Source organism: Rutilus rutilus (genome assembly GCF_951802725.1).
Source record: "Rutilus rutilus genome assembly, chromosome: 21".
Classification (NCBI taxonomy): Eukaryota; Metazoa; Chordata; class Actinopteri; order Cypriniformes; family Leuciscidae; genus Rutilus; species Rutilus rutilus.
In genome coordinates, this window is record NC_140226.1 from 19,041,725 (window position 1) to 19,069,287 (window position 27,563).

At 38.8% G+C, this 27,563-nt stretch overlaps 3 protein-coding genes across 6 annotated transcripts in view; 2 read left to right on the forward strand and 1 right to left on the reverse strand.

Moving 5' to 3' along the window:
• Window positions 1-15,178, forward strand: part of rasgrp3 (RAS guanyl releasing protein 3 (calcium and DAG-regulated)) — a 36,451-nt gene extending 21,273 nt beyond the window's left edge. For 2 of the 3 annotated variants that reach the window (XM_084393476.1, XM_084393475.1), the window contains 12 exons: window positions 3,106-3,237; window positions 3,784-3,931; window positions 4,906-5,079; window positions 5,894-6,010; window positions 6,407-6,682; window positions 6,819-6,899; window positions 7,454-7,567; window positions 7,960-8,075; window positions 8,927-9,074; window positions 10,250-10,286; window positions 10,589-10,738; window positions 12,547-13,131. In XM_084393476.1, coding sequence (XP_084249602.1) covers window positions 3,106-3,237; window positions 3,784-3,931; window positions 4,906-5,079; window positions 5,894-6,010; window positions 6,407-6,682; window positions 6,819-6,899; window positions 7,454-7,567; window positions 7,960-8,075; window positions 8,927-9,074; window positions 10,250-10,286; window positions 10,589-10,738; window positions 12,547-12,995 — 1,942 coding nt within the window. In that variant the 3' untranslated portion in view covers window positions 12,996-13,131. Of the gene's footprint in view, window positions 1-3,105; window positions 3,238-3,783; window positions 3,932-4,905; window positions 5,080-5,893; window positions 6,011-6,406; window positions 6,683-6,818; window positions 6,900-7,453; window positions 7,568-7,959; window positions 8,076-8,926; window positions 9,075-10,249; window positions 10,287-10,588; window positions 10,739-12,546; window positions 13,132-14,563 lie in introns of those variants that run through there. The other variant, XM_084393477.1, reaches the window with a different exon arrangement.
• A 2,692-nt stretch (window positions 15,179-17,870) lies between these two features.
• fam98a (family with sequence similarity 98 member A) lies at window positions 17,871-25,489 on the reverse strand. Its single transcript, XM_084393478.1, has 8 exons — window positions 25,389-25,489; window positions 24,533-24,681; window positions 24,294-24,428; window positions 22,722-22,897; window positions 21,883-21,963; window positions 21,664-21,780; window positions 21,370-21,537; window positions 17,871-19,299 (listed from the first exon to the last, which is right to left on the reverse strand). Exons 1-8 carry the CDS (start codon window positions 25,427-25,429, stop codon window positions 18,571-18,573), a joined length of 1,596 nt encoding a protein of 531 aa, XP_084249604.1. The 5' UTR covers window positions 25,430-25,489; the 3' UTR covers window positions 17,871-18,570.
• Window positions 25,490-25,877: 388 nt separating this feature from the next.
• The window catches only part of LOC311281086 (uncharacterized protein), an 8,474-nt gene continuing 6,788 nt past the window's right edge, over window positions 25,878-27,563 (forward strand). The window contains exons 1-2 of one of the 2 annotated variants that reach the window (XM_084393767.1): window positions 25,878-26,206; window positions 26,648-26,787. In XM_084393767.1, coding sequence (XP_084249893.1) covers window positions 25,994-26,206; window positions 26,648-26,787 — 353 coding nt within the window. In that variant the 5' untranslated portion in view covers window positions 25,878-25,993. The remainder of the gene's footprint in view (window positions 26,207-26,647; window positions 26,788-27,563) is intronic. The other variant, XM_084393768.1, reaches the window with a different exon arrangement.

The window sequence follows — 27,563 nt, forward strand, 5'->3', positions numbered from 1 at the left end:
AAATGAAAAAGCTTTTCTGTAGCTGAAACAGTAGAGCGTTGGCGCTTGCAACGCCAAGGTCATGGGTTCGATTCCCAGGGAAAGCAAGAACTGATAAGAATGTAAATGTGAACCTTGAAATGCAATGTAAGTCGCTTTGGATAAAAGCGTCTGCCAAATGTATAAATGTAAATGAATAAGGATATTTAAGATTTCTAGGTCACTAGTAAATTGCATTTAGCCTGGCTCGCCCTCCTACGTACTTCCGCTCAATTTTCATTTTCCTTCAGTACTGCGTCTGGGTTTGCGGTATATTCGTGGGTTTTCTCCGGCCAAATTTTTACCTGTCCAATCAGCGAACAGAGGGAGTGGCTGAGAACGATGACGTTGAGGTCGTGCGCTAGTTTGAGTTGTAGGGTTACGTCACGACCAAACGTTAACGATTGGTTATGGCAGATCCAGAGTGGCTCTGGGCAGATCCAATAGTTTTAAACTTCAACAGAGTACCCGCCTTCAAGGAAGTTAACGCTTGTCAATGGAGAGTGGCCAGACTCTCTTTACAAATGAAATGTATGAGAGTCTGGTAGGACCAGGCTAAATTGCATTGACCATGTGCACAACATTTTATCTGGGTCATGCTGGAGAGCATGCAGCATGTAGTTTATGCAGCTCGTCGTTAAAGCAAATACCAAGACAATTCGAAATGCACATTATGAAATAAAAAAAAATTCTCCATAACACGTTGGCCACAATTATTGGCACCCCTAGAATTTTTTTGTTTAGAGTTAAGAGTTAAATATCTCTGAAGTATATTCCCATAATGGCATGATCACCAGGATGACTAGGAACATAAAATTGTCATGAAAAGCATTTATTTCACTTTCAATTCTTTTTCTTCAATGAAAGGTTTTTTAAATGAAAGATCAAAAGGATAAGCAATGCAGATTTTTTTTGCCGCCATCTTTGATCATATTTACCAGGGGTGCCAATAATTCAATTATTCCAAATGTGAATGTTTTCTCTGAGAGAATAATATAATTAGCAATTTAAATCATTGTATTTAATTAGAATTTTTTTTTAAATATACAGTTTTTCTCTAATTTGGTACGAGACGCAAAAGTAAAAATAAACTGTTTGCTCTCTTTCCAATCCGCACGCACTTGTAGTTAGTGTAACCTATCCGTTATCAGTGTAAATTTTGAGGTGTTGCATAAAAGTTGAATGCCTTATGACCTTCTGACCCCTGCTCTCATTGGTCTCACAAATATGCACTGATACACAATGCAAAGACCCTTGGGTTGTTACCTCCTAACTGCATGATGTCACTCTGACTCATGCTGGGCACACTTTCCTGCTGATGTTTATGTCTTAAAAAAAAAAAAAAAGCAAGAAAAGGAATGTGTTTTCATGTCTCAGTGCCCTTAGTGAGTCCGGCAGTCAAAAACATCTACATAATTAATGATAAACGGCATGCATCTGACATAAATACGCTTCATCCGTTCCTTTCTCCGGGGACTCGGTGAGAGTCACCAAAACAAAAACTAAACGAAGGAGGTCTGTGTTTTGTAAAACTGCATCCTGTTGGGGGAAAAGTAACGTTACTTGATTTTAAAAGTAGCCTTGATTATTCACTGGATATTTCCAATCGGCCTGGAGTTGTTGCTGTGTTTCAGGAGGTCTGTGGGAAATCAGCTACTTCCCCACATAAACAAGACCTGTGCATATCACCTGTGCTATGGGACAATTGTGCATAAATGGGCAAGTCTGGTAGAATTTTTTATATTTAAATATAACATGTGCCATGGTGCTCTACTGATTATTTTATGTTTTGAAAGACATCTCTTATGCTCACAAAGTCTGCATTTCTTTGATCTGTAAATGTAATTTATTCCTGTAATGGCAAAGCTGAAATTTCAGCATCATTACTCCAGTCTTCAGTGTCACATGATCCTTCAGAAGTCATTCTAATAGGCTGATTTGGTCCTCAATATACATTCGTTTTATGTTGTTTAATGTTTTGGGCATGTACACAATCTGTCGATTTTGCCCTAATTTGCCAAAATATTGTAGCACATTGGATGCACCGCCTTTAAAGGGATAGTTCACTCAAAAGTAAAGAATTATCATCACTTTCTCACCCTCAAGTTGTTTATGAAAGTAAATGGGTGCCGTCAACTGTCTGGTTACCAACATTCTTCAAAATATCTTCTTTTGTGTTCAACAGAAGAAAGAAATTCATACAGATTTGGAACAACATGAGGGTGAGTAAATGATGACAACATTGACATTTTTAGATGAACTATCCCTTTAAATTCAACAACAAAAGAGGGAAAAAACAGGAAGCATTTTTCTCCTCCCGTTTAAAGGTCGTTTTATAAAATATCCTAACTGTGTAGGATTATATAGTTAGTTGTTATTATTATTATTATTATTAATATTGTATATTAGCATTTAGTTTTTAGTTTTTTTCTTCTTCTTTGTTGTCAGCAACCTAGGATAGCCCTGGACTGCATTTTTTGATTCACAACATACCAGTTGAGAACCACAGCTTTAAAATACAATGAAGTGCCATCTAAACACTATGTTGCTGCAAATAAATATGGTAATCCTTGCATCAAAAGTACCATCTTATGCCACCACTGTGCCATGGTGCCGCTTCAGTACTTTTTTGTAAGGGTAAGATGAGTTTAATTAACACAGACCAACAAAACAAATGTTTGCAGAGTCGTGAGCTGTTTCTATGTTTTGCATTTGTGGTCCAGACAAACTGTGCTTCAAGGTCACGTTTCCACACAAGTAAGCATGGTGATAATGCGTTTGAACATTTTCGCAAGCCTGCAGTTTCAGATGTTACCTGACAACAAACAGAATTAAACATGGCAGCTAGAACGGCGCTGATATAGTAGGAGCTTCTGGTTTAAAACTGATTTACGATGTAAAAAGCAATACATCAATCTGCAGTTACAACATGCAGGTTGCCTTTTTTTTTTTTTTAAATGACAACAAAATCAAGTGGAGTAGAAAAAATATATATAAAAACATTGTTTTAAATATGGAGAACCATTTGTACACTTTGATAAACACTGCAACTGCAATGTAATTTACAGTTTTCAAACCTGTGTGTAGGTACTGGATAGCTGAATTCCCTGCCGAGTTTGATCTGGATCTAGGTTTGATCCGTCTTACAGAAGAATTTCGAGATGCAGCCGCTCAGCTGGGTGGAGACGAGCACATTAAACTACTTGACATTTCTACAATGTGAGTGTCGTTGCAACGCACAAACACTCACAGTGATCATGCCGATCATTGACTGTGTCATTACTATTGACCTATTTGGCTTTAATCATGACTACCTTTTTGATTGAAATGAAAATACATTGCTATAAATTTAAATGTTACCCTTTTAATAAACACTTGACACTAATGAACTAATGTGCATGTGTTCTAATCACTGATTCAGATTATGTGGCATTACGTACTTGTCTTTTGTCACTAATTAACACTAAATGGCACCTTACATTTCGTAATAATTCATGAGAATATTTAATGATTTTCTTCTGTGATTAAGACAGGCGTCTTGTCGTATCAGGGTAATGAGCGTAAACAAATGTTTTTGTTTGTAGCCTACAGTGTGACTTTACATTAGAAGATGTTCCATCTTCTAATATTACATTCAATTAACATTATTATTGTTATTTTTAGAGAATATTATATAATAATCCGTAAATAAAACAGATTTAATGAATTGTTTAGTAATGCACTATAAATGAACATAAAACAGTTAAAACATGTTTGTCCCTTCAGCCCCTCGTATGACTGGATGCGTAAACTGACTCAGCGAAAGAAGCAGGTGAAGAAGGGCAAAGCGTCACTGCTGTTTGATCACCTGGAACCCATTGAGTTGGCCGAACACCTCACCTTCTTAGAGTACAAGTCCATCAGGAGGATATCGGTTAGTGTGCACTGTGGAAATGGAAAAATAGAGTGTTTCTTTCACCTGGGAAAGCCAGCAGCTGTAGAGGACTTACGTCAGTGAAGATAATGCGTGTGTGTGTGTTTGTTTTTGTGATATAGAAAGAAAAAGACTATGCATGCATATGAGAACACACTTTAGTTCTCTTATCAGCTCTGCTGATTTTTTTCCATTGCCCTACATTGTTATTCTTAGCAGCTAACACTCAAGTATTTTTTTTAGTTAACTAGCAAACATCCTTCCTTTATCCATTGCTCCCTTCTAAATCAGTGTTAAAAATAATGTGATAGAAGCTCTTAAAAGCCATGGCATATAAATCAAAAGTAGTTTGTTCTCATTGTGTCTGCCAGTCTTACATTAACAGTTCGCAACATGAGCTTGAATCAGCCAATTGTTTATTTAAATTAACCAAACAATTCACTAGAATGAATTGGACTTTCTAAAGCTATATAGCCTACTGTATGTGAGAGTGGACCATTTAAGGTGAACCAATTCACTAAAATGAATCAGTAAATCATATTTTTATGTATCTATTTTTTACATGTATTTTTACTTTTTATGTTACAGTAACCATACAAACAAATGAATTGGACTTTCCAACTTGACATTCGAGACAGAGAGGGGACTATTAAAGACGATTCAATTCTCTAAAATAATTTACATTTTCCAACTGATGACTGTTTAGGATGAACCGATTCACTAGAAAGAATTCAACACTACATTGGACTGACCATTTAATTAAACATATTTATACTCATCGATAATGTCGTAAGGTCACCTGTACCTTTACTAGTTGCAAAAAGTACTTGTTACTGGAAAAGTTGTGCTTCTTTGAAAATAGCTGAACTGCTTTCATGTGACATATTGAAAACATGAACTGTTTTGATGTTTCAATGTAGTTAAGTTACTTTTTTTTTAAGTATGAATATGTCTCAATATGTGTATGTCCTCAGTTCACAGATTACCAGAGTTACGTGATTCATGGCTGTCTAGTAGATAACCCCACATTAGAGCGCTCCATCGCTTTGTTTAATGGGATCTCTCAGTGGGTTCAGCTGATGGTTCTCAGTAAACTCACCCCTCAGCACCGAGCAGAGGTCATCAACAAATACATCCATGTCGCACAAGTAAGAACATACATTCATCTTCATGTCTGACAAAGATAGACACATTTAAGTAATACAAATTATTCATAGAAGCAGATCAGAGATTATCTAACCTATTATCTGTATTTACGAAAGTTTATTAACTTGTCTAAAAAGGATTTCATTGTTCCTAAAGCATTCATGTAATATATAATAACATAATGAAAGCAAATCAAAGTACAGGAAATGCAACTAAATGTAACATAATGTAAGGTGATGAAGCTCATGAAATGATTGAATAACTGATGAGAATAAATGCATCCTGGGTAACACACTGATGCGAGACGCTGTCTGTACGTTGATTTACGCAAATGCGAGACCTTTCACCCAGCAAACTAGTTTCTGTTAGTGCGTTCTGAAAGCAGCTAGATGACATTTCCAGGCCCTTTGATATGTTAATGTCTGTCAGCGAAAGAGTGCGGAACCGCCTGCCTGCTCTCACGCCGCCGGGGGTGTATGAAACGCCTCTATTGTGAAGAGCACCCAGGCATCCCTTCAGTACAAAGCCTGTGCTTTTAGTATATGTTTTAAGGCCTGCTGGGCATGATCCGTGTCAGCTAATAGATGTTAAGTGTCGAGCTGTCGAGTTGCTGGAGCTTCAGTAATAAAGGAGCGCTGTGCTTTTATGAGATCAGCCAGCACTTGTGCAATTATGCTGTAAATGAAAAACCATAGATCATATGTGAACTAATGGATCAAAGCTATCTATCTATCTATCTGTCTATCTATCTGTCTGTCTGTCTGTCTGTCTGTCTGTCGGTCTCACGATCTGTCTGTCTCTTTTTGTCTCTTCCAGAAACTGCTCCACCTGCAGAACTTTAATACACTGATGGCTGTGGTCGGGGGTCTGAGTCACAGCTCTATTTCCCGCTTGAAGGAAACTCATTCTCACCTCTGCCCAGAGGTCACCAAGGTGCAACATTCTCTGCAAAACCAGCTGTTTAGTTTCTCTAAGAATTATAAATAAACTATTCACTCCCTTTTCCGTAAAGTCAAGTTGTCATTGAAGACCAACTCCCACTGCTGAGGGAGTTGATGTCACGTTACTTTTGGGAAACATTTTAGACATAATCATACGAGAAATTCAAGAAAAGTATTTCTAAAATGGCCCAGAGAAGTGAAACTGGCTGTAAGAAAATGTTTTGTTATAAATATATTTTAGGTGTAATTTAAATAGTGTCTAAATAGCTAGTATATGAGAAATGCACTAAGAAAAAACTAACAAATGGTCAGACACTAGATATCTAGAACATATAACAGAAAAGGTTGATTAATTTCAGGAACTGTCATTTTCTCTTGATATTGACAGATCTGGAATGAAATGACAGAGCTGGTTTCGTCAAACGGTAATTACTGTGCTTACCGCAAAGCCTTCAGTGAAAGCGAAGGGTTTAAGATCCCGATCCTAGGCGTTCATCTGAAGGACCTGATCGCCGTGCACGTGGTTTTCCCGGACTGGGTGGAGGATGGGAAAGTGAACATCGTGAAGATGCAGCAGCTGTATCTCACCTTTAATGAGCTGGTGTCCCTGCAGAGTGCTGTGGCTCAGGTGGAGCCCAACATGGACCTGATCTACCTGCTCACTGTGAGTTCAGCTCACACATCTGTGGTCGTAAATCTGCATACACAGTTAAAGTCTGACAGCAGCACTGAATTACAGTGGTTTTACCCTCTAGGGAAATCAGTGGTTATAATTTAATTTTATGTCTGTTTGTGTAAAGCTGTCCTTGGATCTGTACTACACAGAGGATGAAATTTATGAGCTGTCCTTGCTCAGAGAACCCCGTAACCCCAAATCTCAGGTAAGATGGCTGTACGGCCCATAGAACCTACTGTTTTATTCAGGATGCATTCAATTGATCGAAAGTGGCAAAGAAATTTACAAAAGATTTGTGTTTAAAAATAAATGTTTTTTTTCCCCCACAAAAAATATTGAGCAGCACAACTGTTTGCAACATTCAGTAATATTTAAAGAAATGTTTCTTGAGCACCAAATTAGCATATTAGAATGATTTCTGAAGGATCAGGAAGACTGCAGTAATGATGCTGAAAATTCAGCTTTGCCATCACAGGAATAAATGACATTTTAAAATATTCAAATAGAAAACAGTTCAAAATATACATATATATATATAAAACTTTTTTTTTTTAAGCATTAAAACCCCAAACATTCAACATGTTTGGGTCATTTAAGTGAAAAATTTCACAAGATTTATCTTCCACTGAAACCCATTTGATATTGTGGTCACTAAATATTGACTGGTTTCCTCCTCTCTCGAAGAGTTTTAGCTGGAAAGGGTTTCTTTTGTAAAAAGATTAGCACAGAACATTTTATAACATCCATGTTTTTCTGCAGCCAACATCTCCAACAACACCCAACAAACCTCTGGCTCCACTGGATTGGGCCTCTGGGGTCACAACCAAACCAGATCCTTCAGTGGTCAACAAACACATCAGGAAGGTCGTGGATGTAAGATATTGTCAACAACAATACTCACAGACATTTATGATATTAAAAACCTTTTCATGTCCTATATAAATCCAAATTATTTTCATAATTTTTCAATGTACAAATGTCACAGATTGTTTTCTAGTTCCATAAAGCCAGGTCAGGCTTTGAATATAAGGGGCTGATTATGTCAAGCTTCTTCATTCTAAACCCTGAATGGTTTATTATTAGATAAATCTATATAGATACTAGATACTATATGGTAGATTACATCAATGCACATTTTTATGCCACATGCAAAGAATAAGATAATTTAACAGAAGATGTATGTATGTATTTAGCTTTTGCTCATTGCATTACAGTCACTAAACGTGTGTATTCCTGTTTTTTTGTTTGTTTTTTTGCATTTAAAGTCTGTCTTTCGAAACTATGACCACGACCATGACGGATATATATCTCAGGAAGACTTTGAGAGTATCGCAGCAAATTTCCCTTTCCTCGATTCCTTCTGCGTGCTTGATAAAGACCAGTAAGTAGGAAACGCACACACATGAAATGTGTGATTCTTGTAACAAACCCCTGCAGTGCCAAAATGCTAATAGCGTTTCTTGGCGAGAGCTGCTCATAGTCTGTGTCAATGATCCTTTATAAGCCTGGGCAGAGATTCAGTGATATTGGAGGAGACACATTTTCAGTACATCGTCTCAGTTCTGACAGGGTCAATGTAATGTGTATGGAAATTCCTTAAAGGGTTCTTCTCAACCGTGCTAAATTCGTAAGTATGTTTTATCGCTGCAAATGAAGCAGAGCATGGTGCGCAGACTACACAACACCGTGATGTAATATTTAAACAACAGTTATACATTTTTAAAGAGCACTGAAGTGCAGTGTTTTTGTGAATTTTTTTAAATACAGCGTATTTTTGAGCTTGATACTTTCTGTATCATTGGATAAATGCATATAGCATTTAAAATGTTTATGTATTTATTTTTAATGCGAGGTTAAAAATGCAGCATGTGCACGGTGTAGTCACTTCAGGACATGCTGCTGCTCAGTGTGGGTTACCTGCTGCACTGTTTAAAGGCTGAAGGTCATGCCTCCCAGCGAAGGACGCACAGCATCAGGCACGCAAAGACTCTCACACACACTCAGAAATTCCCCAGGCGTCCTCTGTGGTTTATCTTAGCAGTTCAGCGCTCAAACTGCATTACTGGTGTGTGACTGCATGCATTTCGCCTGAGCTCCTGCACTCACGCTGGTTCTATTTAGATACTGTACCTCTTGTGACACAGGAAGAGCACTAGCAAAGGAAGAGTTGTGTTGACTGCTTTATGAGCTGCGTGGAGGAAATCATGATCATCCCTTTCTGTTTTTGTCCAGGGATGGATTGATCAGTAAGGATGAGATGATGGCGTATTTCCTGCGTGCCAACCCGCTGCTGCAGTGTAAGATGGGTCCTGGGTTTATTCACAACTTCCAGGAGATGACCTACCTGAAGCCAACATTCTGTGAACACTGCGCTGGATTTGTAAGAGCTGATTTTATTAGGCTCACAAAGAACAACAAAATGTATTTTGGGAGATTTCTCCTGTGCAACACTTATGCAAAGATACTCTCTGTGACTAAAGTGCAGTAGAAGTTGTCTGAGGTGTTCAGCAGTGTGATTGTGTGCAAACAAGCACACCTAACAGGAGTTTACCACAACATCACTGAATCATACAGACAGTGTTTAAAGGTTAATCCAACCTCAACCACAGCGTTTAGCTGTTTCTCACTCCCAAGATTTTTACCATTGCTTGCAGGCCAAGTGACTGACTGTAAAAATAAATAAATCATTAATAATAATAATAATAATAATAAAACACTACCGTTCAGAAGTTTGCGGTTAGTTACATTTTTATTTTATTTTTAAGAAATTAATACATTCTATTCATCAAAGAATCCTGAAAAATGTATCTTGGTTTCCACAAAAATATTAACGGGATAGTTATAAATAAACATTATGTCATTAATCACTGACTCTCATGTCATTCCAAACCCATTATTAGACTTTTGTTCATCTTCGGAACACAAATGAAGATCTTTTTGATGAAATCTGAGAGCTTTGTCTCTCCATTGACAGCTTTAAAAAAATAAAAAAAAATGTTTTTTTAAATATAGCACAAACACACAGATATAAAACAACATATATATTAATAATATATTGTACAAAAAGAAAAAATTCAGTTAACCAAGGTGACAACCAGCCCTACACACACATAAGATTTGTACAAAATTGTGTCTTTCGTAGTAAATGCATCTCATTTCCTGTTGGCATAATGCTGAATATTGTGGGCTGATGAACTTTAGAATGAGTGTATACACTACAGTGAGTGTTTAGTCATAGTCACTGCTGTTCAGATTGTTCTGTATTTACACAGATGGTGAGACAGGAATCCGCTGAGTTAACACACACATTCTTTTAAACAGACTTTCAGACACACACACAAATCCACCTTCTCTCACACTGTATTGCACAGGAAGGGTGCAACGTGTGGAAGTATCCTGTTTATTACACATGGGTCTGTGTACAGAAAACCATGAACTCAAATACAGCATAAACCTGCTGCTTCTGTCCCCAATTCATATTTACTCATATGCTTCTCTCTCTCCGTTTTGTCCTCTTCATGCCCTTCCTCTTCACCCCGTGGTCCATGTTTTCAGCTCTGGGGAATTATTAAACAAGGATACAAGTGCAAAGGTAAAAATAAATAAATAGAGCAAATTACAATAGATGTTGATGCTTGAACTGGCCACTAATCTTGTAAATTCACTAATAGTTTCTTTTTGCTGTTAAGTTAGTTGATATTAGTGGTTTGTTAAACATTCTAAAACAAACAGATAGAAACATCTGTCTCATCTATAACATCTATAAATCTGTCCCATGTAATATTATTTTTCAGTACAGTTTTTTGTTGTTGTACTTATACAGTTCTCATATACTGTATATATATATGTAGGTAAATGCACACTTTTGTTAAAATTGAATCGTATTGTTTTTAGACTGTGGAGTGAACTGCCATAAACAGTGTCGTGAGCTGCTGGTTTTGGCGTGCCGACGTCTTCCTCGGTCCACGTCGCTGGGTAGCGTGTCTCCTGGAGTGCTTACACACAGCTCTTTACCCAGCAGCCCCAACCTGCCCACCTGCAAAGGTGAAAACACACATGTACAGCACCATCTGCTTATCTCAGAGTAAAAATGCATAAATGAGGGTGATCTCTATCTCTCTCTCTCTCTCTCTCTCTCTCTCTCTCTCACACATAGACATACAAAAAAAACCCATTATTTTTGATCTATTTTGCCTCATTTCCATATCTTAATATCTTATCATCTTATAAACAAGATTCACTTGAGAAGCAAAACTGAAAGTGATAGATTTTCAACTTGCTTTGTATTGTTACATTTTCAGTAGACCAGTATATGTAAATGAACAATGATTAATCGTTCTCCGTGTTTCATGGACCGAGATATTCACTTCCATAAGTCTGTTAGCAAAGGGCGGTGGTCACTTCATGGAAGTAGTTTAATCGTTTATGGTCATGTGACCCAGGGTGACAAGTCCTCACTTTATGCGTTTAATGCTTGACTTATAAAGTTAAGAGCAGATCGGGAACACACACACATAAAGCATATTTTAAAAACGTCATTATAAGTGTACATTTATTTGTATCATATTGACAGCAATAATAAGATATTCCTGTTGTCGTTGCCTAGCTTTGTCGTGGTAACATTCCATGTGAAGCTAATGAGGAAATTACGTGGTCTTTCATTGCTCCCTTCATCAAAACGGCTTACTATGACACACACGCGCCCTGCTCCCTCCAAAGTCTCCACTTCAAGGGCTATGCCCTTCAGAGAGAGTAGGGCATAGGGATGCTCACTTTCATTTAAAATGTTGACTACAAACACTGTGGTTTTTCAGATTTTCCGTAATGGCGTTCTCCCCATATATGATTCTTTGCACTCTTTGAATTCTTGCATCTGGGAACAAAACAAGTCAACACCATTATAACTAAAAGTTTGCTAAGAACTATTTTCTGCTTAAGAAAGGCGGTATTTGACTCTGGTCAAGCATATCCATTGCAGACTGGTAGGAGTGACCTTGGATGGCAACATGCCCAGTGCATTATTGTTGTTGAAGTTTTCCCAAAGACTGTAGAAATAGAAAGACGGTTCACTCCTATTACTTATGAGTAGGAGAAACTACAACTCGAAATATGGCGGAATGGTCCAAGTAAAAGAGCCAATCGCTGATTAATGAAGTCATTGCGTCACTGCAGCTGCAGTTAAAAGCTCCGCTTCCCATATAAACCTGAGACTCGTGCTTCGGACTGCACATGCCCATTGGCTCCTCTAGCCTGAAAAACAAGCTTTTTTGAACTCTAATTGATCATAAGAAACAGCATTTATGGGACAGTTTATGTCAGATTTTGTTGCTGATTTGAAATATATTATTTAATTGTGAGTTCGGCATGCAGTTTTTGAGATTTCAGGATAGATAGAACTTGGTCTTGGAGGCCCAAATAGCTGCCCGGAGGTGTTGCAAATATAGCCGCCGAGTGAACAGACTTTCCTTAAAAGGGACTTTGGTTTCCCTACCTATTTTGCAAAAGGGAAGACAGCAGCCTTTTTTCTCTGTTTTCTCTAGGGAGGTAGCACAGATTTCATTTTTTCCGCCTTTCTACTGTATAGGCAGCCAAGTTTTATTGAAAGCCTATTTTGCCAGCGGTGAACTAACCATTGCTTTCAGAGATGACGTTTTTCTTTTCTAGTTTTAAACATAAATCAAAATTTAGAGGGAAAAACTATTTGCCAGTCGCGTGAGAAAAATAAATGAATTTTTTTTTTTTTTTCTTATACATTTGTGCAATTCAATTTATCTTGTCTTTGGAATGTTTAAATGGAAAACAATACAAAAACATTCTCTTTGCTACCATACTTTTGTCTTGTCGTTGCACAGATGATGATGAGGTGTTTACATTCCCTGCTGTGTCGCCATCGTCAAGCTCTGACCTGGAGGGAAAGTCCATCACTCTGATGACCGGTTCAGCCCAGCGCATCTCAGTGCGGCTCCAGAGAGCCACCACCAGTCAGGCCACACAGACAGAACCCCTTTGGCCCGAGAACGGCTGGGCTGCCGTTGCTGACAGCGGGTCACACACCTTTCCCAAAATGAGGTACAGGCCACATCGCAAAGCATCCAAGAGCAAAGGCTTTGCCCGCTGGGAGAATGACACACAGGGTTCGGCAGGGACGAGGAACAGCAGGAACTCACAGGAGCACAGCGAAGAGTCACAGCAGAATGGACTCACAGAACAACATATCAACAAAACCAGGACCTCTGAGGTACGATTAAAAAAAAAAAGAAGCACATTTGAATTGAGAAGAAATGATCCAGTAACTATTTAGAATAGTTACAAATTCAGTGTGCTGGAAAAACACTTCCCAAAAACATGTTCTATGAGATGACAAAGATGACTCACACTTGTTTGAGCAGGAAGACCTTGTGAATCCCACAAACCACCTTCTTGTTTCACTGCTTTTTAATTCCTCCATCACTTCTTGCCTCTCTCAAGGCCTTGGAACATCTTGAAACTTCGCTCAGCCATTGCCATGGAAACACCAAGGTTCTGCGGTCTGGCCTCTTCTCACGTCGCTCTAGAGATAATCTTGATCAGAGGCCGCAGGGCCGAGAGCACCTCAACACTAACACTGATGGGCATACATATGGAGTAGCACTAAGGCTCTATGCTGTTATTTTAGGACGTTGTAGACACCTTGTTTTGGGTTAAAATGCAGAGCATATGTGTGACCCGGATTGTGTTGCCATGTTTGTTAAATTCAGATATTCTCTGTGTTATTTATAGAACGGGCTTTCAAAAAGCCAGGGTCACTTGACACACAGGGATTAAACCGCTGACGCACCTGTCAGGGTTACAATGTAGAATTTATTTTTTAGGTGAGCAGTTTATGAATACGCATGTTTTATTATGTTTAGCATGTTGGTTTGGTTTTTTAACCTTTTTAGGTAAAAATATTAAACAATAATAATTGTAGTTTTTAATTATTTTTAATAACTTCTGGCAATTTTATGTACCAGATATGGATTTATTTACAATTAAAACTAACAAATTTATTTTAGAATAAAATTAGAAAAATCTCCTGTGATGTTTTTTAAAAGTATGTTTTTAGAAAGTCTCTTTTACCCACTATTCGTTTGATCAAAAATACAGTAAAAAAGTAATACTGTGAAATATTATTATTATTTTTTTTTATAAATTTGATTTCCATTTGAATCTATTTTAAAATGTATTTTATTTCTGTGATGGCAAAGCTGAATTTTCAGTCTTCAGTGTCATGATCCTTCAGAAATCATTCTAATATGCTGATTGTGCTTAAGACACATTTCTTATTATTATCAATGATAAGATTATCAAATAATCAAAACCATGATCCGTTATTTCAAGGGTTCTCTGATGAATGGAAAGTTCAAAAGAACAGCATGTATTTAATATGGAATTTTTTTAACATCATAAATGTCTTAACTGTCAACTTTGATAAATTTAATGCATTCTTGCTAAATAAAAAATATTCATTTATATATAAAAAAAAAAAAAAAAATGCTGTTAGTGTATGCTGTTGAACATACAGTATTTACCAGACAAATGTTTCTTTTCTGAAGATCCACTGTTCTCATAGTTGAGGAAAACCCAGTAATAGAATGTCTAATTTATTTATTATTATTTTTTACATTTTCTTAAGAAAGTGCGATTGCCACAGAAGTGGCCTCCATGATTCTAGGATGTTGTATGTGGTTGCCAGGGCATTGCTATGCTGTCGCTAGGGTGGTTACTAGGTGTTTGCTTACTTCCCGAAGTCACAGAGATCCCAAATCCATATTGAAATTTTAGCACTATTTATTTTTCTTTAAACAAATGAGTCAGGTGTCTTCATGATCTTCCACTGTGTGTTTTCAGATCAGCTGACTTGACCGCTCTGTGGGCCCATGCAGGACACCCTGGAGTCTGTCAGGACCACGGCCCAGAGGGCTCTCCTCTCTAGGGGGCGTGCTGGGGTGCCTAATGCCTCCAGTGGATCAGGAATAGGGCCACTGTTTCTACAGCCGCAGCAATAGAGGGGTGGCAAGCAACCCGTTGACTAAACTGGGGGAAGGGTTGCATCAAAGGAAAGGTCTCGGACTAAACAGAGAGTGACTGTGCTGTGCTGTCCTGTGTATCAGACTGTAGCAGACAGGTTGGAAACCTAACGGAGAATCACTGGAAGAAGCTGATGTGATGGATGCATCAGCATCATAATAGATGTGTGAGAAAGAGTATTTAAGGAATGCCATTGACGTGGTTTCAACGCACGCTCTGGTTTTCGTTCTCCAAAAACACTACGGAAAGGACACAGTGAATGGTTACATTCAGGTTGTCTGAAGTTGAAGGCGGAACTGGCACGAGGGAAAGATGAAGATAAACTTGTGTATGTTAGAATATTAAAACACTAACTTCATTTATGTGTTACCCTGCGACACATTATGATCAGAAGTGGAAGGTACGTTGAGTTTTAAGACCATCAAAATATAATTTAAAAAAAAAACATTACACTCTTTCAAAGATTAGTTTGCACCAAAAGTTGTGTCTCCTGTGCTTGAGAAAAGCCAGACAAGAGTCTATGAAGTAACATCGGTGTTGCCTAGTAACATTGATAGCTAATATAAGTTTGAAATGATCTTCATATATACGTACATTCAGAGACTTAGATTCTGCAGATAGGTGTGCCATCAGCCTGCTGTTTGTATGGCCTCAGTTGCTAAGTGCCAGGTGAGTCCATCGATAGTCCATCATCAAGGCAACACAGCGTCCTTCAGCGACATATGTTGTGAAAAAAGTTTGACACTCAGATATCAGATATGTGTGTGTGTGTGTGAGAGAGAGAGAGATATATATATATATATAGAGAGAGAGAGTCAGAAACCACAGGTGGATCAGCAGATCAAATAAGACAAACAGTGATTATAGTAAGTCTTTGAGGATTAGATGCTCTTCTGGCACCACAATTATAGATTTAAAAGGCCCCAAAAATGAACATTCTGTCATTATTTACTCACCCTCATAGCTTTTGAAACCCAAGTTTTTCTTCTGTGGAAAACAAAAGGAATTTCAGCAAATGTCTGCTCTTTTTCATACAATGAAAGTGAACGGTGACCATGTCTGTCAGAAAAGATTTTTTCAACTTAAATTTCAGTTTATTCCTCTCACAGACCTATAAGCAGACTTGACACAAGTCGTATGGACAAGTATGGTGTTTTTTGGTCTTTATTTTTGGAGCTTGAACAGTTGTTGGTTGCCATTGACATTCATTGCTTTCTTTTGTGAGCTGCTCTCTTTTATAAAAAGTTGTATGGTGTGAAACAACATGCGAGGAAATAAATGATTACAGAATGAATGTTTAGATGCCAGTGGCTCATGATAAAGATATCCTGAACCCTTCATGTGTAGTACTGTGAGCGCTTACATGTTGCCAGTGTCATTCTCAGAGTATTTTAATACTGTGCTATTGATTCTGCTCTCATCTGTTTATATCTGATGATATGATGCATAAGCAGTGTTTGAATTATGTCAGAGATCAGATGAGAGGTGTTAAATGCACGTGCAACATTTATTTAATTTTCATTTGATGTAGCACAGACGTGTGTGTCCAAACACTGTCCTGCAGAGTTAAGCTCCAACTTGGCTCAACACACCTGCCTGAAAGTTTCTAGTATGCCTTGTAAGACCGTGATTAGCTGGCCGAGGTGTCTAATTGGGGTTGGAGCTGAACTCTGCGGGACAGTGGCTCTCCAGGAGCAGGATTGGACACACCTGATTCTAGCATATAAAAAATTCTGTAATTATTTACTCAAAACTCATGTTGTTCCAAACCTGTTTGATTTCTTTTCTTTTCTTTCTTTGGCCCAACTATCCCTTTAATGTTAACAATTTAAGCATGACTTTCAGAGCCTTGGAGTACAGGAACCTCCTGTGGGAGATTTATAAGTGTTGTTTATACTTTCACTTATTGATAGGTGAGTTACTGATAAAGTGTTTTAAATATCATTTGAACAAATCATTGCGCATGACCACACATTATTTGACTTATGAGCAGCATTACCCATATCAACACAATTTCTTGTGCAAACATCTTTATGTAATGTAAGCTTTGCGAACTCGAGACGTGCATCGAAAAAAACTGATGACTCTCGCCACCTCTTGGCCATGAGAAGAACCAATATTACTGCTGTAAAATGATCAACCTTGTCATTAATGTATTGACTGTACTGATATGAATGTTTCTGGATGATGCCAGCCAGGTCTACTTGAGGAAAAGGTGTCCATTTATAGCCTACTATAAAACGATTTTCACAAAGTTCTTATTTTAGTCATTTCGACTATATATTGAACATTAAACACAGACATGTGTTTCTGGCCAAGTGTCTCGCTAAATTTCTGAGGAGTATGCAAAATTCTAAGCAATCTAATTTATGTAAGGTTTTTTTTTTTTTTTTTTTACCAACGCTGAAATAAGGTTGTGTGTTCAGTGAGCAGGTCATCTCAGCGTCTCAGGGTTTCCAGTAAAAATAAGCTTGCCACATAAAACCGAATATTAAACACCAAGGGACTTTTACCATCTTGACAGGAATATTTGGAAAACATTTATGTAATGTTAGCTGGAACACGTTTTGTATGTTTGACAAGTAAATATATTAATTAAAAGTATTTATAGTTATGAAGATAAAACTGGAATTAGATTTGACCTTGGTCTGTTTTAACTGGAATGAGATTAATAATTGGGATACATTACATGTAGAAATGTTCCATTAATCTTCATCACGCTGTTAGAATTCACTTGCTGTAAATGGGAAAACCTCAATAAACACACTACCCTAGCATGGACTAATCACAACTATTCAAAATTCTACAGTTTGTGTTAATGTCTCAATGACTGGTTTAAACTGTGATTGTGACTGAAATGTTTAGGATTTGCAAGAAATAAATATAGATGTCTATCGCCCCTATGTGGCCACTGTATTTCTAAGCATGTCACAAGTACACTGCATCATGGGGATCTGCATACTTTCTGTAGAATTATTGTATTTAAGTTGTTTTCGTCATTGTAACTGCTGATATTTACTGCCATAATAAATGACAATAATAATGCAAAAAAATATTAAAGAACTTGTCCTCTTTACTTAAAACATGTCAGTTTTTGGCAATAAAAATGTTTGACACCAAGACAGTGAGCTTTTTCCTTTACGGTTTATTCAATCATTCAAAAACCTTTTAACATTGTTTCCCAAAACAGCAGAAAGCTCAATTTATCAATTTCAGGGTTTCCACACAGTCAGCAAATTAACATTCACATGTGAGCGTCAAGAAATTAACTGACCTTTTTACTCACAAGATAAACAAAATCTCATTGGGGGAGACCAAAAAGAACATTTTCAAGTGCTGATTGTTGAAATAACAGGATGGACATTGAGAACTAATTAAGTCAAAGTAACAATTCCATAAATAAAACTAGAATAACAAAAGTTTTGTAGCTTCTCTAAGATAAGGCTTCTTCAGATTCAGAGTTGGGCAGCGTAGATCAGGCAGTAGATTCACCGATGTCAATCATCAATGAGGAAGAAAGATGAAAACAAACCCAGCAACACAAAGTTCATCCCGGGGTTTTTTTGGCGACCTAACCACGCACTTCTAAATAAGTGAAGTAGTTTGAATAGTCTGGTGGAAGCAGAACCGTTTAGACCAACCGTACACATGCAGAAGCACATTGTTCATTCAGAGGCGATCTCGGTAAAGCAGACTCCAGAGGCACCATGGGAATGATGAGATGTAATGTAATCTGCTCATTCAGAGGCCTGCATCTCTCTCAGTCTCCCACCCTCACAGAATTGTGGGTCCCCTTTGAAGCTCTAGATCACAGTAAACGTCTTTTTTCAGCTAGTAAACTGTCTTCCCTGTCCAAAGCCGGCCTGGTTATACTGTTGCCCACCTTGCTGAAAGAACTGCTCAAACTGCCCGCCTTGGTTAAAATTCTGCCCTCCTCTTCCACCCCATCCTCCTCCCTGCCCACTTCCTCTTCCTCCTCCTCCTCCTCCTCCCCGCCCTCTACCCCCACGACCGCCCCTTCCACCTCTCTCCTGGTGTCGACCTCCGTCCTGATAGTAGCCCTCATGCTGGAAACTCGCACCTCCGCCTTGGTAGCCTCCTCCTGTGTACCCCGGTCCTTGCTGGCCTCCTTGGTAGCCTCCTCCTTGGTATCCCGAACCCTGCTGGCCTCCATGATAGCCAGCTCCTCCGCCTCCTCCTCCTCCTCCTCCTCCTCCTCCTCCATAACTGCTTCTATATCCACCATCCTGGTAATGGCCCTGGTATCCACCTCCGCCAGAGCCGTCCTGCCAGTTCCCCTGAGCTTTACCCCCACGGTGGTCTGCTCTCCCACCTCTGCCGCCACCACCTCCTCTGTCATGACCTCCACGGCTGCCCTGCTGCTGGTCATAGCCACCTCGTCCACCACCTCTTCCTCCTCCACCACCGGAGTAGTACTGTCCTCCGCCGCCCCCCTGTGGACCATCTTGCCGTTTCTGCCACGTAGGCATCTCCGGAGGTGGGGGTTCGATCTCATTGGGTCTCCCTCCTCGATCAGGCACACGACCCATCAGCACCTAATAAATGTAAGAATATTCACTAGTATGTACACTACCATTCAAAAGTTTGGGGTCAGTAAATTTTTTTAATTAATACAGAAATTAATACTTCTATTCAGCAAGCATGAATTAAACTGATCACAAGTGACAGTAAAGACATTTATAATCAGAGCTTGACATTAACTTTTTTGCACTGTGGCTAGTGGTTTTCAAAAAGTTACTAGCCACTCAGCATTTTAACTGGCCACAATTTTGACATCGATACCATAGGGAAAACTGCCATATGTTTTTTATATTATCCCATTTGGCAGCCGGTATATTAGGCTGCTGTCACTTTAAGACCTGACACACGGACCCATTATACGGTTTAATATTGCCAATATACTTGGCTTTAAGTGTGCGCGCGCACTTTGGGTGTGAACAAAAAATCTGCGGGAATGAGTGACATCCCACACCGAAATTTAAGCCCTGTAACTCCAACAATATTCATCCAGAGCAAATGAAACGAGTGAATAAAGGGACGCGGGTTTGTGTGTCACTCGCAGTCGGAGAGATTAGAGAGCAAGAACGCGCAGCTGGTATTGTGTAACCTGCGGAAGAGCTTCAGATATTTCAATATAGATATGTGTATCGAAAAATCTATATTTTTGACAATGCTACATTGCATAGTTTATTATTTCAGATGCCTTTTTAAAAGACTACGACTGAAAAACGGTTTGCAGCCGAGTGTGAAGCAGCTGGGATGAGAATCAGCACCTCCAAATCCGAGGCCATGGTTCTCAGTCGGAAAAGGGTGGCTTGCCCACTTCAGGTTGGTGAAGAGTTCCTGCCTCAAGTGGAAGAGTTCAAGTATCTTGGGGTCTTGTTCACGAGTGAGGGAAGGATGGAACGGGAGATTGACAGACGGATTGGTGCAGCTTCTGCAGTAATGCGGTCGATGTACCGGTCTGTCGTGGTGAAGAAGGAGCTAAGCTGCAAGGCGAAGCTCTCGATTTACCGGTCAATCTACGTTCCTACTCTCACCTATGGTCATGAGCTGTGGGTCATGACCGAAAGGACAAGATCACGGATACAGGCGGCCGAAATGAGCTTTCTCCGCAGGCTGGCTGGGCGATCCCTTAGAGATAGGGTGAGGAGCTCGGTCACTCGGGAGGAACTCAGAGAAGAGCTGCTGCTCCTCCACTTCGAGAGGGGCCAGCTGAGGTGGCTCGGGCACCTGTTCCGGATGCCTTCTGGACGCCTTCCCGGGGAGGACGCTGGAGGGATTATGTCTACCGGCTGGCCTGGGAACGCCTCTGTGTCCCCTTGGAAGAGCTGGAGGAAGTGTCTAGGTAGAGGGAAGTTTTGGCATCTCTGCTTAGACTGCTTCCTCCGCGACCCAGCCCCAGATAAGCGGAAGATGTAGTATGTATGCATGTATGTATGTACTTACAATTGAAAAATGTATATTATATAAAATTCAACCCGCCAAAGGGGCTAGTAGGAGTGACTGCGTTACACGCGACTGCTTAAGGGCCTATTCACATATCGCGTCTTTTGCGCGCGCAAGTTCGTTATTTCAAATGTAGGCGCGCGGTATGCGCGCTCATAATGGAAGCGACGCGGTCGCGGTGCGACGCGCTCGTTTTTTCCAAGCGCGTCCGCGCCGCATCGAGATAAAAACATCTCAACTATTCAGAATGCCGCAAGCGCACCGCAGGTCACGTGACAAGAACCAAGCTTAGCAACGACAGACGCCTCCGGAGCGCAACCACCCGAGCGCTTTGGAAAAAGGAGAACGTGGCGCGCCTAGCGTTTTCTATGCGTTTTTAGGCGCGATATGTGAACGCCGCCTAAATCCACCCGCATTTGGCTGGTGTTAATGTCAAGCCCTGTTTATAATGTAACAAAAATAAATTTCTATTTCAAATACATTATGTACTTTTGAACTTTCTATTCCTCAAACAATCCTGAAACAAAATTATCACCATTTCGCACAACTGCTTTCAACATTGATAAGAAATGTTTCTTGAGCACCAAAGCAGCATATTAGAATGACTTCTGAAGGATCATGAAGTGAAAGTGAAAATGCATTCAAAACTAACTCACCTTGTTAATGGCACAGGCCGTTTTCTCCCTGATGTGACCACTGCTGGTTCTCAGGATCTTTGATAAATCTTCTCTAGCAGCAAACAGGTGAGCCACAGACACTCTGGTTTTAGCCGCCAGCGCCACACGAAGGGGCTGGTACACTTTTGAAAGTTTATCAGCATGCGTCTGTACAGAATTACAAAGCAGAGTGATTTTAAATTTCACTCAAACCACATTGCTCATTCTTGTAGCTTAATCAGTGTAAACTTGTTTTTTCATGTTATACATAAAGTAAAAGGGAGATTCTGGTACCTTGGCTCTTCCTGACCAGCCAAAAGATTGCACGGTCACATCCAGTCGTTTCAGCAACATCTTCCTTCTTACTTCATACTCATTCACAAGTGCTTGGTTTATTGCTTCAATTTTCTCCTGGAGGTAAAAGGCATTTAAACAAAAACATTTAACACAATGTTCAAATCTAAAATTATTACTTTAGTAATTTTAAAATATAAAATCAATTTCAGAGCTTACCCAATGTACAGGACCCAGTGGTTTCTTCAGTAGTGGTTCTCCTATATGAGATGGAGGGACCTTGGACAAAGCTTCCTTCAGCTGAGGGTCAATTGCATTTGATTGGAACATACTTGCTCAAAGTACAAACAAACAATGACCAAAAATGTGTACATGCATTATTTTGCTAGCAGAAAAGATTATTTGCCATCTTTAAAGGGATAGTTCACCCAAAAAACTTGACTTCCATTGTATTTTTTTTTTTTCCATACTATGGAAGTCAATGGGGTCCATCAAATGTTTAAAACTCATACAGGTTTGGAACAACTTGAGGGTGAGTAAATAATGACAGAATTTTAATTTTTGGGTGAACTATCCCTTTAATGTCAGGTTCATAACAGGTGCATCGCTCTAAAGTTGATTAATCTGGATTATTGTGTACCTACAGTTAATAATTAATTGGCTCTAATTATTAGTGTTAGATAATATTTTCATTAACTGAAATAAAGCTGAATTAACAAAATATAAATACTAGATGAACAACTTAAACTGAAAGTTAAGTTTAAATAGAAGTACTAAAACTACTAAACCGAATAAAAAAATAAAGCTAAATAGAAATATAAAAAACTAATGATAAAATACAAAAACTTAAACAAATAAAAATATTTAAAAAAAGTTCATTTAAAATATGAATAAATACTATAATAGTATATAAATAATACCAAATTAACACAAATGTGGTTTTATGAGGTTTTATGCACAAATACATTAGTGACCCAATGTTTGGACATGCACATAGACTGTAAAGGGCATGCATTAAATGTATAAAATAATATAAATCACCATTGAATAAACCTCACCTTTTTCTCAATCCCGCTGAAGAACTGGAACATGGTGATGTTAGCAGGAGGTTTGGACATGCCCAGAGCCATACAGATGCCCTTCAGCTCTATGAAAACATTACTCTCCTGCACCTTCTTCTGAGGATGGTTCACCAGGCTCATCCTGGACGACTCAAGCTCGGAGATCAAGAAGCCTGGAAGAACGATAGTATGAACAAACATGGATGTCATTGAGATACTATATTTTTTATATATATATTTTGAATAAGTTATGTTTATATTTTCATGGAGGGGGGGAGGGGGTTATATATATATATATATATAGCCTATATAGTTTATTAATTTTAAATTCAGTTATTTTTAGTACATCAAGATAAATTAAATGAATATTGGAAATGTGCCTTGCTAACTAGCTGAAATATTATATATATATATAAAACATTTTATGTAATATAAATAAATATATATATATATTTATTTATTTATTTAGGGGTGTAACGGTTTAAATTACTCACGGTTCGGTTTTTATCACTGTTTTAGGGTCACGATTTTGGTACAGTTCGGTATGTGCTATGTTCAGGGAAAAAAGGACTACTGTCAAATAAAAATAAAGAAAATAAGAACAAATCAAATTACAAGCAACATCACAAATAAATACAATAGAGAAAAGATAAAAATGCTTTTCAGGTTTTTCAGATCTAACAGTATGTACATGTATTCATGTACAGAAATTGAATAAAGTAATCAAATGTAAAACAACATTGCATATTATTAAAGGTTTAAATCAGTTTTTTTTTTTAATCTTAATCAGGTTTGGACACTTTTAATTATTTTAAAATCTAAACTAGAGCAGTCAGTGAGTGATTTCCTTGTTTTTTGTTGTTGGATTAACATTAAAAACACATACAGACAGCAGGAATGTTAGGCTGCTGTCACTTTAAGACAATGCACATATCCAGTATGATTTTGTATACTGATTCACATGTGTTGTCTTTCTTGACTATTTATGTTCGCTTAAAACATAACCTACTATGTTTGCTGGAATACTAACTAATGTTGACAATCTTTGTGTGAATTTGTCCATTCAAGTGCAAGACTTGACAGAGTACTCAATATGTGCGCGCTGTCTGAGACGAAGGTTTCCGTGAGCATGCTTCAGATGAGATGCATGCTTCTTGCGCTTTAATTATTAAATTGGCAGTGCTTAAATGAGTTTAGTTTAAACACAGAGAGCAATGTGTGCCGTTCAGGTCATTTAACACCCGAGTGATGACGACATAAATGACTGGTCATATTAGAGCATGCAGCACTCGCACTGAACAAAGATTAGGGGAAGCCAGAATGCGCATCCATCGACAGAAACATACATTAGCCGAATTCTGGCTTTCTGTTTTGCGCGTTGTTATTTTCAAAACAAGTGCCTGCTGAACCGTGGGTGGAGAATTGTACGGTTTGATTTTTTACAGAGAACTGTTACACCCCTAATATATTTATTTATTTCAGTTAACATTTATTTCAAGTAATTCAACTCCCCAACAGCCCCATTTTGAAAAGCTTCACAGGAATGAGCAGATGATTTTGTTTACATACCTAGCAGTAACAGGCAGTTGTTTGCATTCATCAGACGTTTGGTGACCTCTCCAGTGATGAGAGCAGGATATGGACAGCACAGCTCAGATAAAAGACCACTCATCTCCAGCTGAAACCCCTCAGCCTCGCTCGGACCTGCGCATGACACACCCAAACCAACATCAGACTAGCACCCACTTAAGACCCCAGTTTGAAAAACCCTGCCATAGATTATATCATGTGTGCGGGATCACACTCACAGTTGGTCGCCTGCACATTCTCCTCTAGTTTGCAATAGAGCTTCAGCTCAGACACAAGCCAGGCACACACTTTAGTGAACTCTGGAGATGCAGCACCACCAGTCACCGCTGTCTCAAGCGCTCCCTCCTCTAGGAGTGGCCCCTGGTATCTGCAAACACACACATACACACTTTTCTGAGCAGTTTAATTGACTCTGTTTGCTTTTCAAGATGGTCCTGGGTCATTCTGCACTTTCTCTGCTATTTGGGAGAATGTGAACTAACCCAGCGATGTTGCAAAAGTGCAATATCTAACAGATTTTAGCTCTGGTATTTAATTTACCGATTACATCTAAAGGTCATTCTTATACAAAAAACCCACCCATCCTCACTAGTTCTGCACTGATTCTAGAACAGTCTATGGACCTGATGTTTTTGTAAACTCGTCTGACACTTTGGGAACTGGAAATGTGGTGACAGAGGTGTGTTCATTTAGGCTATGATGACTCAGGCTATTTATGGCACTGGAGATATTTGAGATATTTGAGCACTGCTGACGCTGCACGGCCCAAACAAATCATTGATTATAGAAATCATGCTGTCAAATACATGCGACAATAACCCCAGCTTTGATATAATATGACTAAAAACATATCACAGAGTGCATATTTGAAATGAACAACTTAAAGCAGATTCAATCAGCAGCAGTTCATTATAGGGTAAGCGGCTCTGTGTCTCAGATCTGGAGAACACCGGCAAACGCAGGGACATGCGTGCACGAGGTCAGATTTATGCCGTTAAACCGAAAATTAGACCGGGTGATAAAGCAATAATAAAAAAAGAATAAAAGTTTATAACGGGAGGTTGATTCACCTACCCCAGGTCCTCCAAAGAATCAAGAATATCGGTAAACTCCATTGTAAATCACTCCCTCTAGCAGTCGTAACGACTGCAATGCTAGGTTGGCATAGTGGGGTCCTCTTACTTTAGCTGACCATAAATATGCCGGATTAGATTTCCGTCCTAAATGTACTTTTTTGGCTCCACAAATGATCTTAACGATGACAAACAAATCAATTCAAATTATTATTAATTGAATTACAAAATGAATAATTCATTTAATGTAATAATTTAAATTCATATACATAAATGTAAATGTACATGGAGAAAAGTGTGTGGCCTATATGTTCTAGAAGCTTTGAATAAATAAATACATTTTATTTATTTAAATTCTTTAATTAATTTAGCATTTTCTTTACATTTGCATTTTACATTTTTTGTCATTTTTAAAGTCTTTGAAAGAGTTTTGAACAGGCATTGGAACAGAGACACTTTTGCATAGGATCCGCGCTGTGGGTCCAGTCCTGCAGGCGGCGCTGTGGCTGCGCTCAGATTCATGTAGACACACAGGAGCACAAGAGTGAATGGGAAAATAAATTCGTTGTAGCTACACATGATTTGATCAGATATCCAAGCACGAAAATGTACCGAGGTCCGTCGAACCCGGACTACCATCGGGCACCGGTACCTCCTACAGGTTTTGGACACCCCACAGCATCATTTAGACCTCCGCCGTTCTGTCCTCCTTTTGGGGTTCCTCCGGGGCCTCAATACTGCGCTCCACAGCCGGGTCCTCCTCCGGGACGCCCGTACGGAACAGGGAATGAAAACTACAACAGAGAATCATTCTACGAGGTGTGTGTTTTTACTGGCAGTTATAAAACCAATCAGCATTATTTTCTTGTCACAGCATGTGTCTACATCAACCTGATGGAATAGTTTTTAAAATTAACAGTATTAAATATCTTTGGATTTCATGCAAGTGATGCATTTTCTTATTGAATGCTTTCTGGGTAACTTAGAGCAGGCATGCAATATCGTGCAGTATTACATCCCATAGGTAATTTAAACTACTTTAAGCATGCATTTACAACGTCACTAATTTGCTTGATTGATTGGTGTCCTGCAAACATTTGTCATACTTTTCTTTGTTTAAATTTTTTAAAATCTTTCTTTGTAGGTTTATATGACGGATTTTTGTACTGGATATTATATGAATTGTTCATATATCTTTATTGACGTTATTTGTCAGTATGTTGTGATATTTCTATAGTCATTGCTGTCTCCCTCCTGCAGAACCGACCCTTCACCAGCCGCACTGCTGACCAGACTGGATCCACGATCATCAGCTCTCAGCTCACACCTTCAAATCAGCATGGTCAGTCTTCACAAAGCTGGTCCACCCAAAGTCTAGATGAGCAAAACCAAGAAGTCAGGTATGAGAAACTAAACAAAGAGATTCAGAGTGGTTTGTATGTTTACCACAATCTTTCATCTTTTACAATTTAAGTCTGCCCTGATGAATCTTGTCATTGTCATCCTGGAATATGGCCATGATGTGTTTTCCTACATGGTTGTCTAAGAAATGAAAAGCTACACAATCCATCCATTAGGATTAGAAGAACTGTTGCCAAACATATAACATGCTAGAAACATAATAATCTCTGCAATACTGATACAATCATACTCTTAAAGGGGTCATATAATGGTACATGCACTTTTACAAGTTGATTGTACTGAAATGTGTGTTGGCAGTGCCTGTACACAACCATCATATAATGATAAAAATCCATCCAGTGTTTTTTTTTTTTTTAATCTCCATATAAGTTTTCCCCCGTCTCAAATCGAGCCGTCTGACCGTGTGACGTCACACGGTCGGACACCCCTCCCACGATTTTTCATTGACAGCAGCGTTTCAACACAGACCCGCCCTGAGCGAGCTGTCATCATAGTCCGCCATTGTTGATACGCTGGAGCACTGTCTGTGAGCAGAATGGCTTCTAAGCGATTGTGGTGTTCTGTTCTTGGTGTAATAACGAACACAGCAGTCATTTTGATGTTCCTAAATCTGAACCGCTGAAGACGCAGTGGCTGAGTTTTGTTTTCAAAGGGAATATTCCCCACGATCAACGTCAATGCTTTCATGTTTGCGCGAATCATTTCTCACCAGACTGCTTTATAAACGAGAACACTGAAAAAGGTATTAGCTCCT

Bases quoted from the DNA above. Each gene is read 5' to 3' on its own strand.
- fam98a (XM_084393478.1), bottom strand. From the start codon at position 25,429: ATGGAGTTTACCGATATTCTTGATTCTTTGGAGGACCTGGG. The intron at 22,898-24,293 runs GTATGTAAACAA...TCGTTCTTCCAG, and splicing joins CAACTGCCTGTTACTGCTAG to GCTTCTTGATCTCCGAGCTT. The intron at 19,300-21,369 runs GTGAGTTAGTTT...TACATTTATTAG, and splicing joins CGGCCTGTGCCATTAACAAG to GTGCTGATGGGTCGTGTGCC.